The sequence below is a fragment of the Dysidea avara genome, chromosome 3 (genome assembly GCF_963678975.1).
Source record: "Dysidea avara chromosome 3, odDysAvar1.4, whole genome shotgun sequence".
Lineage (NCBI taxonomy): Eukaryota > Metazoa > Porifera > Demospongiae > Dictyoceratida > Dysideidae > Dysidea > Dysidea avara.
In genome coordinates, this window is record NC_089274.1 from 2,503,335 (window position 1) to 2,516,797 (window position 13,463).

Consider the following 13,463-nt stretch of genomic DNA (forward strand, 5'->3'; position numbering starts at 1 on the left):
GTCATTAGAACAATTCCATTTCTTCTTATGGAGTATCAACTGAAATGTTGACAACTATAGGCACAACTATTACAACCACACAGGGTAATGATTCTCTTATTTTATTGGCTTAGATACTTGCACTCTGCTTTGTACCATTAACAGTGGCACTAGGTCAAGGGAGTCATTAGAATAATTCCATTTCTTCTTATGGAGTACAAAAGCAACAAAAAGCAATTATAAAGTAAAAGGCTTTAATAGTTAGTTATTATAAGTAATTAAGTACATAGCTAATTTCAGGGTCTGGTACTTGTTACCAGATTCCTTTAGTGCAACTTGCTCATGCAGCTATAACTACTGTTTATATCATTATGTATTTTTAACATTGCACTATAAAGCTTTTTACTACTACTTACTACTACTAAAAACAACTACTGGGGGAATGGGCCATGAAGCCAGTGTTTTTTACAAGCGATTGGCGAGTTTATTGTCTGACAAATGGAATGACCCTTATGCCACAGTACTAGGATGGATTAGATGTAGATTGTCATTTTGTTTACTGCGTTCAGCAATCCAATGCATTAGAGGAGCACGATCTTCACAAGGTCGTTACATCAAAAGTGCTCCTGTGGCCTTGGTGCAATCAGAGACTCAGTTTTTGATTTAATTGTTTAACTGTTATTTGTATGTTCTAATCTTATTTTCTTTATATCTTCAAAAAAAAAAAAAAAAAAAAAAAAAAACTAGCACAATAACAACAGAGGTACGACACAAGATACTGTACCGTATAGCCTAAATATTTCTAGGGGCAAATAAAAATTTCGCGGATTTGCAAACACTCCCAAAATGTATTAGACTACTGTAGCTATATGGAGGTCTAACTAGTTCAAGGCTAAAATTTTCGCTGATAACCCCCAAAACCGCGAAAACTTTTCCCCCTCGAAACATTTATGCACCTATCAATGTAATGCCCGACTACCACTAATACTAGTCCCGCGTTGCCAGACCCTATTTCTCCGCACGACGCTTATCGATTGGAAATTATAAGCGCCTGCTCCGCTTTCAGAGCAGGCGCTTATAATTTTTAATCGATAAGCGCCGTGCGGAATAATAGGGTCTGGCAACGCAAGACTACACTAATACGGGCTGAGGGTGGGGAAAGGTCGGGCATGGTGGGGGAATTGATCGCTAAATTTCGGGATTTGTCTTCACTAAAGAAATTCACTCAGATAGCAAAGGTGTGTGCTTTCAGTTTAGGAAGGAGTGTCTCGGGTGCTAGCTATTATGCACCTATCAATGTATTGCCCCACTACCCCCCCCCCCCCCCCCCCCCCCTCGGGCATATATGGGGCTATAGTGGGGATTTGACACAGCCGAATGTCAAATGCCCCATAGTAGGGCAAATCTATCGTGTCAAATCCCCACCGCATTGGCCCCAGTTGCAATGCGGGATTTACTCGGGATTTGACATAGCGAAGGAAGTTACAACGAAAAATATTTGGGCACTTACTGAACGATCGTCAAATGCACCATAGTGGGGCAGCAGTTTTGTGTCAATTCCCCCTGTAAAGCCCCACTTACGCCCGAGGGGGGGAGTGGTGGGGCAATACATTGATAGGTGCATTACGTTCATACTAGAATCCACTCGAACTAACTCATCACTAGACCAACGCCACACTACCGTACAAATCCCCTCCTAGCCCCAGTATTCCCGGGGCTTGCAGGTCGAGACTTGGTCAGGGTTTGTATCGCCAGTATTCCCCAGTAGGTGCGGGGGGGTTGTAATTTTCAGTTTTGCAAATCCCCACCTTAGCCCGTATTAGTGGTAGTCGGGGATTACTGATAGGTGCATTAGGCTAGGTCTATACGGTATTTAAGGAGGCACGTTAGTTTATCTATCAACTATGGAGCCATGATACACTGTGGTGTGCGTACACACAAACTGTTACAGGAGAAACGAGTTTACCTTCAACTGTCTATAGTCATAGAGAAGCGATTTTCTTGTTCCATCTTTTCTACTATTAACCTGTGGAATGGCTAAATAACGAGATTTTAGAAGTGCATAACTTAATTAAGCACAAGTCACGTGACCTCGTGGGATTGGGTGAAAATAAATTTTTTTTGGGAAGACTGCATCAGTAGAAAGCAGTGCCCATACATAACATACAATATAATTACATACACATTAACATACATGCAAGTAAAAATTAGCTAAAATGATATTTATATAAGTGTTTAAATTGTCCAAGAGTAGCTGCAGCATAAATTGAGGCATCCAATGAGTTCCAAATCTGTGTACCTTTATAGTAAAAACTATTCTTTCCATATGAAGTCCTGACTCTTGGTACAAAAAGGTGATGACTGTTTCTTCCAACATGGGAGGTAATGAGAGATCGCTTCTCCTAAAGGATCAGTTACTCCAACAAATAATGATGATAATAGTATAATAATATGCTCTCTATATTATCTAGATATACCAGCAGCATTAATATCAATCAAGACATAGAGTGTCTGTTTGAAAAAATGTATGTGTAATTATACATGTCCCTAGCAGTTGTGGGCAGAGTTTGGAGAAACTTGGTAATTTATCTTGCCTATAGCCAACTTCTTGGATATAAACCACTTCTACAGTTAGCAGTGATGAACAGATTAAAAGTTGAAGGTGTTTAATATCTCCTGTCAGTCTCTCTATGGTCTATTAGAACAATTATATTCAACAGAACTTCATGAACTCATTTATCAATGATATGATATGTTCACATTGAGCTGATTCCAAAATATTTTGTAACTAGTGAGTAAACTGAAAGATTGACAACCTTTTACAAATCTGTTTATAACCTTGTAGTTCTAAACTGCATGAGATTCCATCTTATTACACCACTACTGTAACACCTATATACCACAACTTCACTATATTTCCTCCTCATCATCCACTGATTATGATCATACAAATTCTGTTACTTTCCTTGTACAATCTGATTGGAACAATCTTCCTGAAAGTTTCTGTCAGAATTATTAAATCAAATTTAGGCCTGCATCAAATTAAATATGCCAGCATAATAGGCTGGTCCTGGAGTGCTATGCCAGCATAATGACTAGCATTTTAGATGGATATTTCAAACTATGGAGCTCAATTCCATGAAAATAGATTGATACTAGTATCCCTACAGAGCAGTGAGTGGAAGCTGCAAACTGCAATAGAGAACTCAAATGTATTGTACATATGTAGCTCATTAGATCAATACTTTCTAATAGAACAGTCACTTTGTAGTGAAATACTCTATTAGAGGATTCACTGGTCAAAATGTTCCAAGATAATTGTAAGAAATATTGCTAACTTAGGAGCATAATGCAAGTATAATGGGAACACAGGAGAGGAAAAATTTTGGGAAATTCCTAAACATATTTTGGGCAAATTCAGCTCAGGCCTTGGTGCTTAATACAACTCTACTGGTATGAGAGAACTGTTGATAGGTGATGAATATGGTGAAGCCTCTATTCTACATAACAGAGTGAGGTGTCGATGCTGTACTACTGGCAGTATTTTTGATAAATGCATCTCAGTTATTTACTCTCTCTTACTACTATACATTATGAACACTTGGTAGGATCTTGAAATTTATTGGCGACGCTTGATGAACTAACATTTCTTTTCATTCAAATGTCTGACATTTTATTATGACTCTACACCATACATTTTCTATGCTAAAAGTGTGTGGTGTGGTATGAATATTCTCCAAACTTGTCACAGGAGCTATGGTCTACTATTCACACCTTTGCAGACTCATCACTAAATCATGAAATATTTATTCTCTTGTAATTAAATGTTGCTTTCCTTTTTACTATTACCAGCTCAGTGTGAGTATACAATAGCACATTAGTGCTCAGGTAAGTCTTTTTAAACACAAATTGTTAAAATCACATACTTTACAATACATTATAATAATTAGCTTAGCATTTGACTCACAAAAACACATGCAGAATTAGCTCAGCTGTACAAAAAGGACTTATCTGGGAAAGTAACCATGGCAACTACATAATAATAGAGCTGCATGATATCTGAGAATGATAACTGAATTAATAATTAACATTGTCATTGACTCATGTGCTACATCCAGTCTCTAATCAATTCCTTCTAAAACTAGCTAGTAATGTGTCTGTAGTGGTAGAAAAATTACCTAATAGAATTAACTAAGAAAGCGGCAAGGCTTAATGTAGAACACAAACCAATCCAATATTAAATCTCTGTTACTTGCAATTCTTTTTGTAAGATAGTTACATGTTGTGGTGTACTAATTAAGTGACACTCTCATACACTTAGCTATCTGCAATTCTCTTTATTCAGGTAATTTCACTGTCCTTTAATTTTTCCTTTAATTTTTTATAGATGTGAATCAACTACATCTAGAATATGTCAAAAATTCTCTGTATATTAGCATGGTACTATGAAATGTAACCCAACCCTCTATTTGTATCATGTAATTGTATCACAAGTCATACTACAAATAACAGTGATATAACATATTACAACATGTTAGGGTGTGCACAACACAACAGATAACCATAGGACAGTCCGGCACAAGATTGATGAGGTCATTAGTTCAGTTTAGTGGAAAATTTGAGCATTGTAATAACTTTCTGTCTCTCTCTCATAATATTGCATAGCACACGATGTGAATAACCAGCTGCCTCCTCCTCCATCTCCCTCTCTGTTATTGGTACTTGTCGAAATTTTTTATCATATATTTTCTCGACAGACCACAGTCCAGCCATGTATTCTTGACTTCTTTGTACTTTCCATGCCTCATATAAGTAAGCAAGGTTCTGAGTATTTCTGTAGCTATATTCTGAAATCAGGTGTGCCATTTGCAATTGGACTGGTGTATCTCGAGGAGGCCAAACTCCTCTTACAAAATTAGGGTCTGGTGGAGGACTCTGTGATACACCAACCTTTGCTAGTTTGAACTTTTCTGCTATCGATTTATCAGAAAATAACGCCTTCTGTTTGGGTTTACCACTCACAGCACTCTGAACTTTGGGGTCACAAGTGATCATGAAGATCCATATTTTATGAAATACTGTTTGTTTTGGATCTAATGAAGCCTTAAGAAGTGATGCCTTAACCTTCCCGACTTCAGACTGGGCCTCAATAGAAGTAGTTGGTGTATCTGATGTTAATTCCTTGATATGTTTGTCCACCTTTTCCTCATCAACCTGTACACAATAGCAACATAGTAGAGATGTAATAAAACATCATACATAATTTCCATGATACAAATATGTTGTGCATGATGTAAAATTTCAAACACCATATAGTAAAATAGTACTAAAGCACCGCCACATGTGTGTATGAAAAATAGGACAATACAACATGCCAAGTGCTGTATTTGCCTCTAGACACCCCCAGAGCACTGTATTTTGCAGCAAGGCAGTGCTTTAAGTGGTATATTGTACTTCCTGGTCGTCCGTGGCTTGGAGCAATCTTCTCTAGTACTCAAACTTGCTGCAATTTTTGGTGATCAGAATATCAGTAAGTGTTTATATAACCTAGAAGTGCACAGAAAAATTTGGAATTTTCAACTAGAGTAGGGACCATAGCACATCGATAAAAATGCACAGTATAGGGATATAACACTTCTTATTGTTTTACTGTGATTTAGTATCGTGCCTACTCCAACTTGTTTCAGTACTTTTTATCGATGTGCTATGGTCCCTACTCTAGTTGAAAATTCCAAATTTTTCTGTGTACTTGTTTGTTAACTTTTTTTGTAAATAATTATTATGACTGGTGAACCCACGCACACCACATCTGAAATGGCACCGCGTGCCCCAGCTATATCAATTATTATCTAAAAAGTGAAGTATCCATTATGCTTCGTTGTCAGCTATGTTCAACCCATTACACAGCATTCGGATCAAAACCTGTTTGAAAAGCACCTCTGCAATCCACGCATATACTAAAGGAAAGAAATACTGCCGCACGCCCCAGTTATATTAATTATCGTCTGAAAAGTGAAGTATCCATTACGCTTCGTTGTCTGCTATGTTCAATCCGTTACACAGCAGTACGAATCAAGAACTGTTCGAAAAGCACCTCTGCAATCAAAATAGCCACTACGAAAAATACGGATGATTTCCATTACGAAGGGAAACCATCACGTGCTACCACCAAATCGACCCTTTTTGCTGTCAGCAAAGATGAATGGGATACAAAGGAGGACACTGGTAAGTCCATGAAGAATGCATTGTACGTACTGCGGTATGCCAAAAGGCACCAGTCGGGCCGAGGCAACATCGAACAGTGAAAAAATCAAGCCCATAGCCTTAGCCGTTATCAAGTTACGCTTGTCTGAAGGCATCAGGCAGTCAGTCAGTCAGTCGAAAATTCCATAAAATAAATCATTTTTAAAATTCCGTAGCAACTTGTTGAAAGCGTTTCAGGTCGAGGTCGATCTGAAAATTAGTCAGTCAAGTCAATCAGTCAGTAGAAAATTCCGTTAAATAATTTCTTTTTAAAATTCCGTAGCAACTTGTTGAAAGCATTTCAGGTCGATCTGAAAGTTTGTTTGGGCTTAGTTTTACCCAACCAATACTGCCTCATAGTCGTCAGTGAAAATTGAGGCTATTTTTGGGTGATATTAGTCCGTGGGCCAAACTTACTCCTTTGTCGTCCCTACTATACAGTAACTATTGTACTGTATGATCTCTAGTCGATAAGTTTGGCTAGTTACATAGTCCATGCCAAAACAGCCAAGCTGTGAAGAAAGGGTGTGGCCTGAGGATGAAAAAGATGTGAAATAAAAGGTGGCAGCCAAGAAATGGTGGCAATGGTAGGTTAATGGCAAAAATATTAATTACGACAATTCAGGTGAATTTGGTGCCGAATCCTTGGCTGTTTTGGTACCCACCACAGGTTATATCCAAGGGATTTTCCACTCATAATATCTCGTATCATATTATGGTATATACCTACATTTGATTGACTGAAGAAGCCATGTAGGATTTGCTGGCACTTGTAACAGGTTGGAAAAACTGTGAAGGTGATTGTTACACTGTTAATGTGTTCAATTTACTTGAGATATTCAATTAGTGAAGAGTCTAGTTCAGTGAAATAACCGGCACTTGTGTCAGGTGAAGAAAAGTGGTTTGATTCTGGTTGCTACTCTATTAATGTGCAGGGTATTCCAATCATGTCAGGAGATTGTTCAAGAAGAGGCTGGTATAGAGGAGCAATTGCAGATCCAGGATGGGGCATTTGGGGCAAATTCCCCCCCCCTCGTGGAGCCATACTTCTGATTAAAATACTAAACTTTATGCCAGGCCAAGATCAGCTTATAAAACTCACGAAAATATGCACATTTTACTAACATTTATTACGAATTCAAAGCATCAAACTAGCTATGAAACTGTCGCACAGCACCTTCGTGCGTACTAAGTGCCTCTAAAAATAATTATCGTGTTGATGTTTAAGACATTCAGAGCCTTTTAAACAGCTTTAAAGACTTCACACCCATCTGCAAAGGCCAAAATGGTAAAAACCAACAGTGAGATACTACTAAGAGGTGTATTATTTGTTGCTTCAAAAATGCAGCAACTAACAAGAGGATCTGGCTCTCTCTAACCACCTACAACTTCCCTGTTTGTGCCCCTCCCCTTGGCAGGTACTGGATCCGCACCTGAGGAGGACCAGGTTATTGTAGCAAGCCTAATCCAGGGCCTGGCAAGGGAAAAAGTATCCAATTGTATACCGAGTGCATCACGTATTTCAGTATAACCTTGAACCAAATGTACAGGACACTTGGAATTTATTTAGTGGGATACAAGATGTTGGGGGAATGGTGAAGATGCTGGTGACTTCTGGAGCTTGTATCAAGAGGCTGGCATATGTACCAGGTTAACATTAAGTGTGAAATATTTCAAATATTTCAACCTGGTGATTACACAGTCCTTGACCACTGGAGGTGCTGGTGGAAGTCACTACCACACGTACCAAGTTAGGATAAGTTGTCCCTCTAAGTGTTGGGCTTGTTGCTCCATGTAGCCTGGTAGCTGTGTGAGGTGATGTCATATTATTACCTTCATATTTGTCTTTTTTTTCTTTGTTAATTGACATCCTTTCAATTGGCAGTTTGAAGTATAATTTGTTCAATTACATGTGTACAGGAAATTGTGTTGCGCTAAAGAGATTGTGGTGACCAATAAATATCCCCATTTCCATTGCTTATGCTCTGAAAAAGTATTTCACTATCCTGGTATACATGTCAGCCATGTTTTTACACCTGTCACAAGCCTCTAGTAGGTTGACAATATCCTAATAAATAAATTCATGCACATATTACAAAGAAACATATTTTCTTGAAACTTTCACAGTGTACCGATATGATGATACTAACCATGTCCAGGTAGTTTTGATCAAAAGAATTGTTTGTGATAGGATTTCGAATTGTCAACTTCATGGAGGATTTGCCAAAACTCCACATATGACATAGTATTAGTTTGCAATATATAATAGTTAGACATCAAGACCAAGGGAACTAAGCGATTTAGTAACCCTGATGGCCTGAGGCTGTAGCGTCTAGGGATTATGCTGGCATAATTATGAGCATAATAGGTGCCTGAAAGCATTGAGTAGTATAATAGGTAGAATATTTACGTAATAGTATGAATTCTTGCTTATAAAAATAGGTATCACAGAAAGATTGATATATTCTAATAGAACAGTCAGTAACTCTAATAGAACAATCACATAGCTGACTGTTCTATTAGAGTATATTGATCTTTTCTGTGATATACATTTTGACAAGTTTGTGCTTCAGCCACTTATTATTTATCCATAAACTGGAAATTATTAGCAGAGCATGAGAACTGAGGCATAAATAATTGGGCATAATTTGAGCATAATAGGTAAGTATTGAGCATAACTTTAAGCATAATAGGTAAAATTTTGAGCAGTGCAGCATAGCATAATAGGTAAACTTATGCTGCATAATAGGCGGGTCCCTAGTAGCATCCCTATCAAAGCGAGGGTGCTACTAAGGGCCTGAGGGGTTACTAAATCGCTTAGTTCCCATTGGTTGCAGTGTCTAACTTATTTAGACTATGGTTTAAAGTACGTACCTTTGAAGTCCTTATAGTGCCCCAAAAAATTATTATTCGACCGGTAACCAGAGTAATGGCTAGAGCTACAGTGGATACACCACTTAGTCTACTATTTGTCCAGAATTATTTGCAGAACACGAAGAAGAAAAGTATTACAGTATTATCAAGTACTACAATGTGCCTATCGTGTTATAATCATTTATCATGTACAAAATTGCTTGAGGGCGGGTTACTAAGTGAACATTTGTAGGTGACTAAGTGAGCATGTCAGGTGACTAAGTGATTTTAGCTGTACAATAGTCTAAAATTATTGTAGTAATAGTAAATTAATAGCAAAAGAAAGAAAGCAAGAAATGTAATGTCTTCATAACCCAGATTGGGGGAAGAAGAAAACTTAACCAGCTAGACAGCACAAAATGCCCAACTTCCTTGGCACTGATTTACCTCATAATAGGCGAGTAACTTAGCATGGATACAAGTATTGTTTGTGTGTGATATCGGCTATCAATGTGGCCATTCCACTTCGCTTTCAGCTTTGTTTCGCTCATTGTGTAAAGAACGTACACTATGAGAAGCAATCGATTGAGTTACTATAGACTGAATGCACAATATCAATCACTGAGAAGTGAAATAGCCACTATACTTCTTTTTTGATCCATTATACAACATTACAAACAAAGAATAGTACAAGAAGCACTTCTGCAATCAATCCAGTCACCATGGCGATTCTCACAATAGCCTCCTGGCACCAAAGCCATTACATGTTACCACAAATCAGTGCCTATGTAGCGGTGGAAAAATAAATGGGACACAAGGAGGACACAGGTCACTGTATGTAGCCCCTTGGCAAAAAGGCATGCCTTGGGCCAGAGCAATGTCAAACAGTAAAAAATTAATCTTGTAGCCTCAACTATTGTTGAGTTATGCTTGGCTGAAGGCGTCAGTTAGTTAGTCAGTTATTAAAATTTAGCTAAATAGAATTTTTTACAAACTCCATAGAAACAAGTTTTCAACTACTCTGATTATACCTAACTAATACCTGTCAAGCTGTCATGAAGGGAAAATGAGGTTGGTTTTAGGGTGATCTGTACCTACATAGTACTGGCAGCAAGTTGTTTTGGCTAGACAACTGTCTAGCTAAACTATACACTGTTACTTGTCATGATCATGTGTAAGTGACTAATTATAGTGGACTATCAGTAAACAATACATTGATTGGTCATTAGGTTACTTAATTATGATGAATCATAACAATCATGTTTCTAATTTTCTGGACAGACAACAAGACAACTTCCCCATTTAATAGTACATCATTACAGTACCTAAATAATTATCACACACAACTTACCGTAACAGTTCGAAACATTTCCACAAGGTGCTGAATCATTCGAGGTCTATGAGCTGATGACTCGAAAATCTCATTTGTCAAGTACAACAATTTTTCGAGAAATGAATCGTGGTCACAATCAGGGTCACACAAGGTAATTCCATAACAACAGAGAAATGGTCCATTGTGTAGTTGAAGTGGCAATTTACTGATACACTTCTGAACCTTCTCATGTTCCTGTGTGGGTATGCAGCTAGTAACAACATGGAACTTGTCACCAGAGAACATTGCTTAGCTTGTAGTCAAACATTAACCATGGCCAGTTACATAATTAAACATTGTCTACAGTCCATAACACAACACTAGGTTTTGCAACAATGATTCAGGGATGTGACTATAACCTTACAGACACTTGGCTACCAAGTCAATCAGTTGTTGTTATTGGTTTAGATTTTTTAGAATATTTCATGTGGACAGGTCAAGCAATATATGGTAAAGGTCAACAATAACAAGTTGCACTCACTTCAAATATGAGCTCCATTTCATCATGCAAAAACTTCAACAAGTTTTTCATCTCTTTTGCCTATAGTAGTAATATAATGACAAGTCAGCTGTTTCTATGTAACATGTAGTACACTAACTTCATAATCTCTTTGTATTATATCCCTCTTCATATCATGACAACACATTATCTTAAACATGGCATTGTAGCACATCATAGTGTAACTGAAATATTCCAAGTTGAGAGTAGCTCTTATGAAGTTGACAACATCCTACAAAACATTAAGTTATGGGATGTGACATAGTCACTATTATTACCTGTCTCACTCCAATAGGATTACAGTCTTCACATAACATTGCAGCTGTCTTGATAACATCTGACACGTCCACGTCTAGGTCTTTGTGATATGCCACAAGAAGACCACCAACCTGCAAATGGTACTATGTATTGGTGAAAGCAGTATAGCTAGAAATTTTATGCTCTGCTGGGAATCTATTAGTTGTTTAATAAACTACACCACTAATGTTTAACTTGATGGCTGTCAAAAAATCAATATAAACAATTGAGCTTTTCCTACAGTTTAAAAGCTGCATAACTCATGTCTACTGATAGAATTTGCAAAATTTAGTGAGGGACAATAGCTAAGCCAATATCAACACCACAGTATATGCTTCTTAGAATGGTTGGCCCGGTGACCTTATTGAAATAAAAATCACTATTTCAATTAATATCGCCAGCTGACAATTGAGCCAAAGCTGAGCTTTGTGTTAAGACTGGTTGGCAGTTTCCAGCACACACAGCTATATAACTCCGCTGAATAGCCATATGAAACCGGCTGAGCTCTTGGACTGCACTCTTCAGGCTTATTTCTATCATATGCGACAAAAGAAAAAAAATGTGAGTCTGACTACTGACTCAACTCACAAATACATTTTAAACACAACTTCTGCATGCAACTCAGTATTCGTGGGCATTCCATGATGTGTGACCTCATGACCTCACCAATTCACAGTAGGTATTATAAAGAGTTTCAAACCGCTCCTCCGTTTGCTCCCGGTCCGAAATAGGATAAGCGAAGAAAGCATCACGATATCCATGTTCTACACGACAACAAATTTAAAAGAGTAATAAGGGGTAACCTCAAACTTACCATCAATGCAATCTGAAAAGAACTTTATTACAGGATACAGCCAACAAGGAGAGTGTAAAAATTCACAAAACTTTTCAGTCAGAAGTACGGATACACCGTGAGCAGCAGCACCACCACCAGTAGCCATCTCTATAAATTGTGAACTGATTGTGTGCTCTGGAAGGTCGGGCAATTTTATTTGTGCAGTCACGTGTAATCTGATGACGTAACTAATTACTGAGCCGACACGTGTCCTCGCACATTTAGCACATATTTTCGTAAATTCTCGACACGTGTCCTCGCACATTTAGCACATATTTTCGTAAATTCTCGTTTTGGTTGTGAGCTAGCTTAATCACCGCTTTCTAGGACATCTTGATCGCTTGATTCAGAGCTAATTTACCCCTTGATCGCTTGATTTGATTTTGATACCGGTCGTAGATGGTTCTACAGGACTATTGGTAGTGAATACCCCTTGACAATGGACGTATCGAGGGGACGTATAGGCTGGAGCGACTTTCCTGTTGGTCGTAGGGGTAGGCATGGAAGGAACTGTACATGTACTACTGTGGGAGGCCTGTGAGGGGTAAAAGGGGGCGCTATTTGTGGCTAAAAGGCTAGATGTAAGTAACTTTGGCCGTTATAGTCAGTGTATAAACTTATGATAAAGCTAGTTGTATTAAATGACTTATAAATCTAGTATGGCAAACTGTACCACAGAATCAGGTACTCAGGCCACGTTTTTACCGGTATTTAATAACACTAAATACCTCGCTAAATACTATAGTATAAAGTGGAAAAGTTGTGTTTGTGTGCATGCATGTATCATTGTGATTACATCAGTGACTACAAACAGAGACCTCAACCTGCCGGTAAAGTGCACTAGGAGTGAGGTAAAAATGAGTGAGATTTGCTTACTTATGCATGAGGTCTCGTCTTAGTAGAAAAATTCCCGTAAAAATTGCAAAATTTACAACTTTCTTTGGCTATTTTCAGTTATACTTCTCCATTTTTAGCCATTAGAGCACTGTTTAGTGCTTTTCCAAGAGGTTTGAAGTGAAATTAACTTACATGAGAGCTTAATTTTCCAGGCATTGCAATGCGTGAGATGGAAAACCATGCGTGAGATGGAAAACCATGCGTGAGACAACAATCCAATGAGTAGTTGAGTTGTCTGTACAAAGGCTTATGACACTGAAACTGCTCCCACTTATATGTATGACTTCATTGACTTGGCTGACATCTTTTGTAAAATCAGCAAAGTGTCCATCAGAATTAAAGGTTCAACATCTTCAGATATGTGGAATTTACAGCTGGCCTCACTAGGTCAGCAGGTCGTAAACTGAGACATAAGACAGCATCTAAAAACAATGTGATGAACATACTTTTATTGTATACTCAGATTGGAATAGTTTACCAATAATCGA

The 13,463-nt window shown here is 38.0% G+C and overlaps 1 protein-coding gene across 1 annotated transcript; it reads right to left on the bottom strand.

The window, feature by feature from the left end:
• Positions 1-4,447: 4,447 nt before the first annotated feature.
• On the bottom strand, positions 4,448-12,218 carry LOC136251651 (uncharacterized). Its single transcript, XM_066044105.1, has 7 exons — positions 12,058-12,218; positions 11,910-12,007; positions 11,225-11,335; positions 11,047-11,178; positions 10,929-10,988; positions 10,427-10,642; positions 4,448-5,193 (listed from the first exon to the last, which is right to left on the bottom strand). Exons 1-7 carry the CDS (start codon positions 12,182-12,184, stop codon positions 4,576-4,578), a joined length of 1,362 nt encoding a protein of 453 aa, XP_065900177.1. The 5' UTR covers positions 12,185-12,218; the 3' UTR covers positions 4,448-4,575.
• Between the last annotated feature and the right edge of the window lie 1,245 nt (positions 12,219-13,463).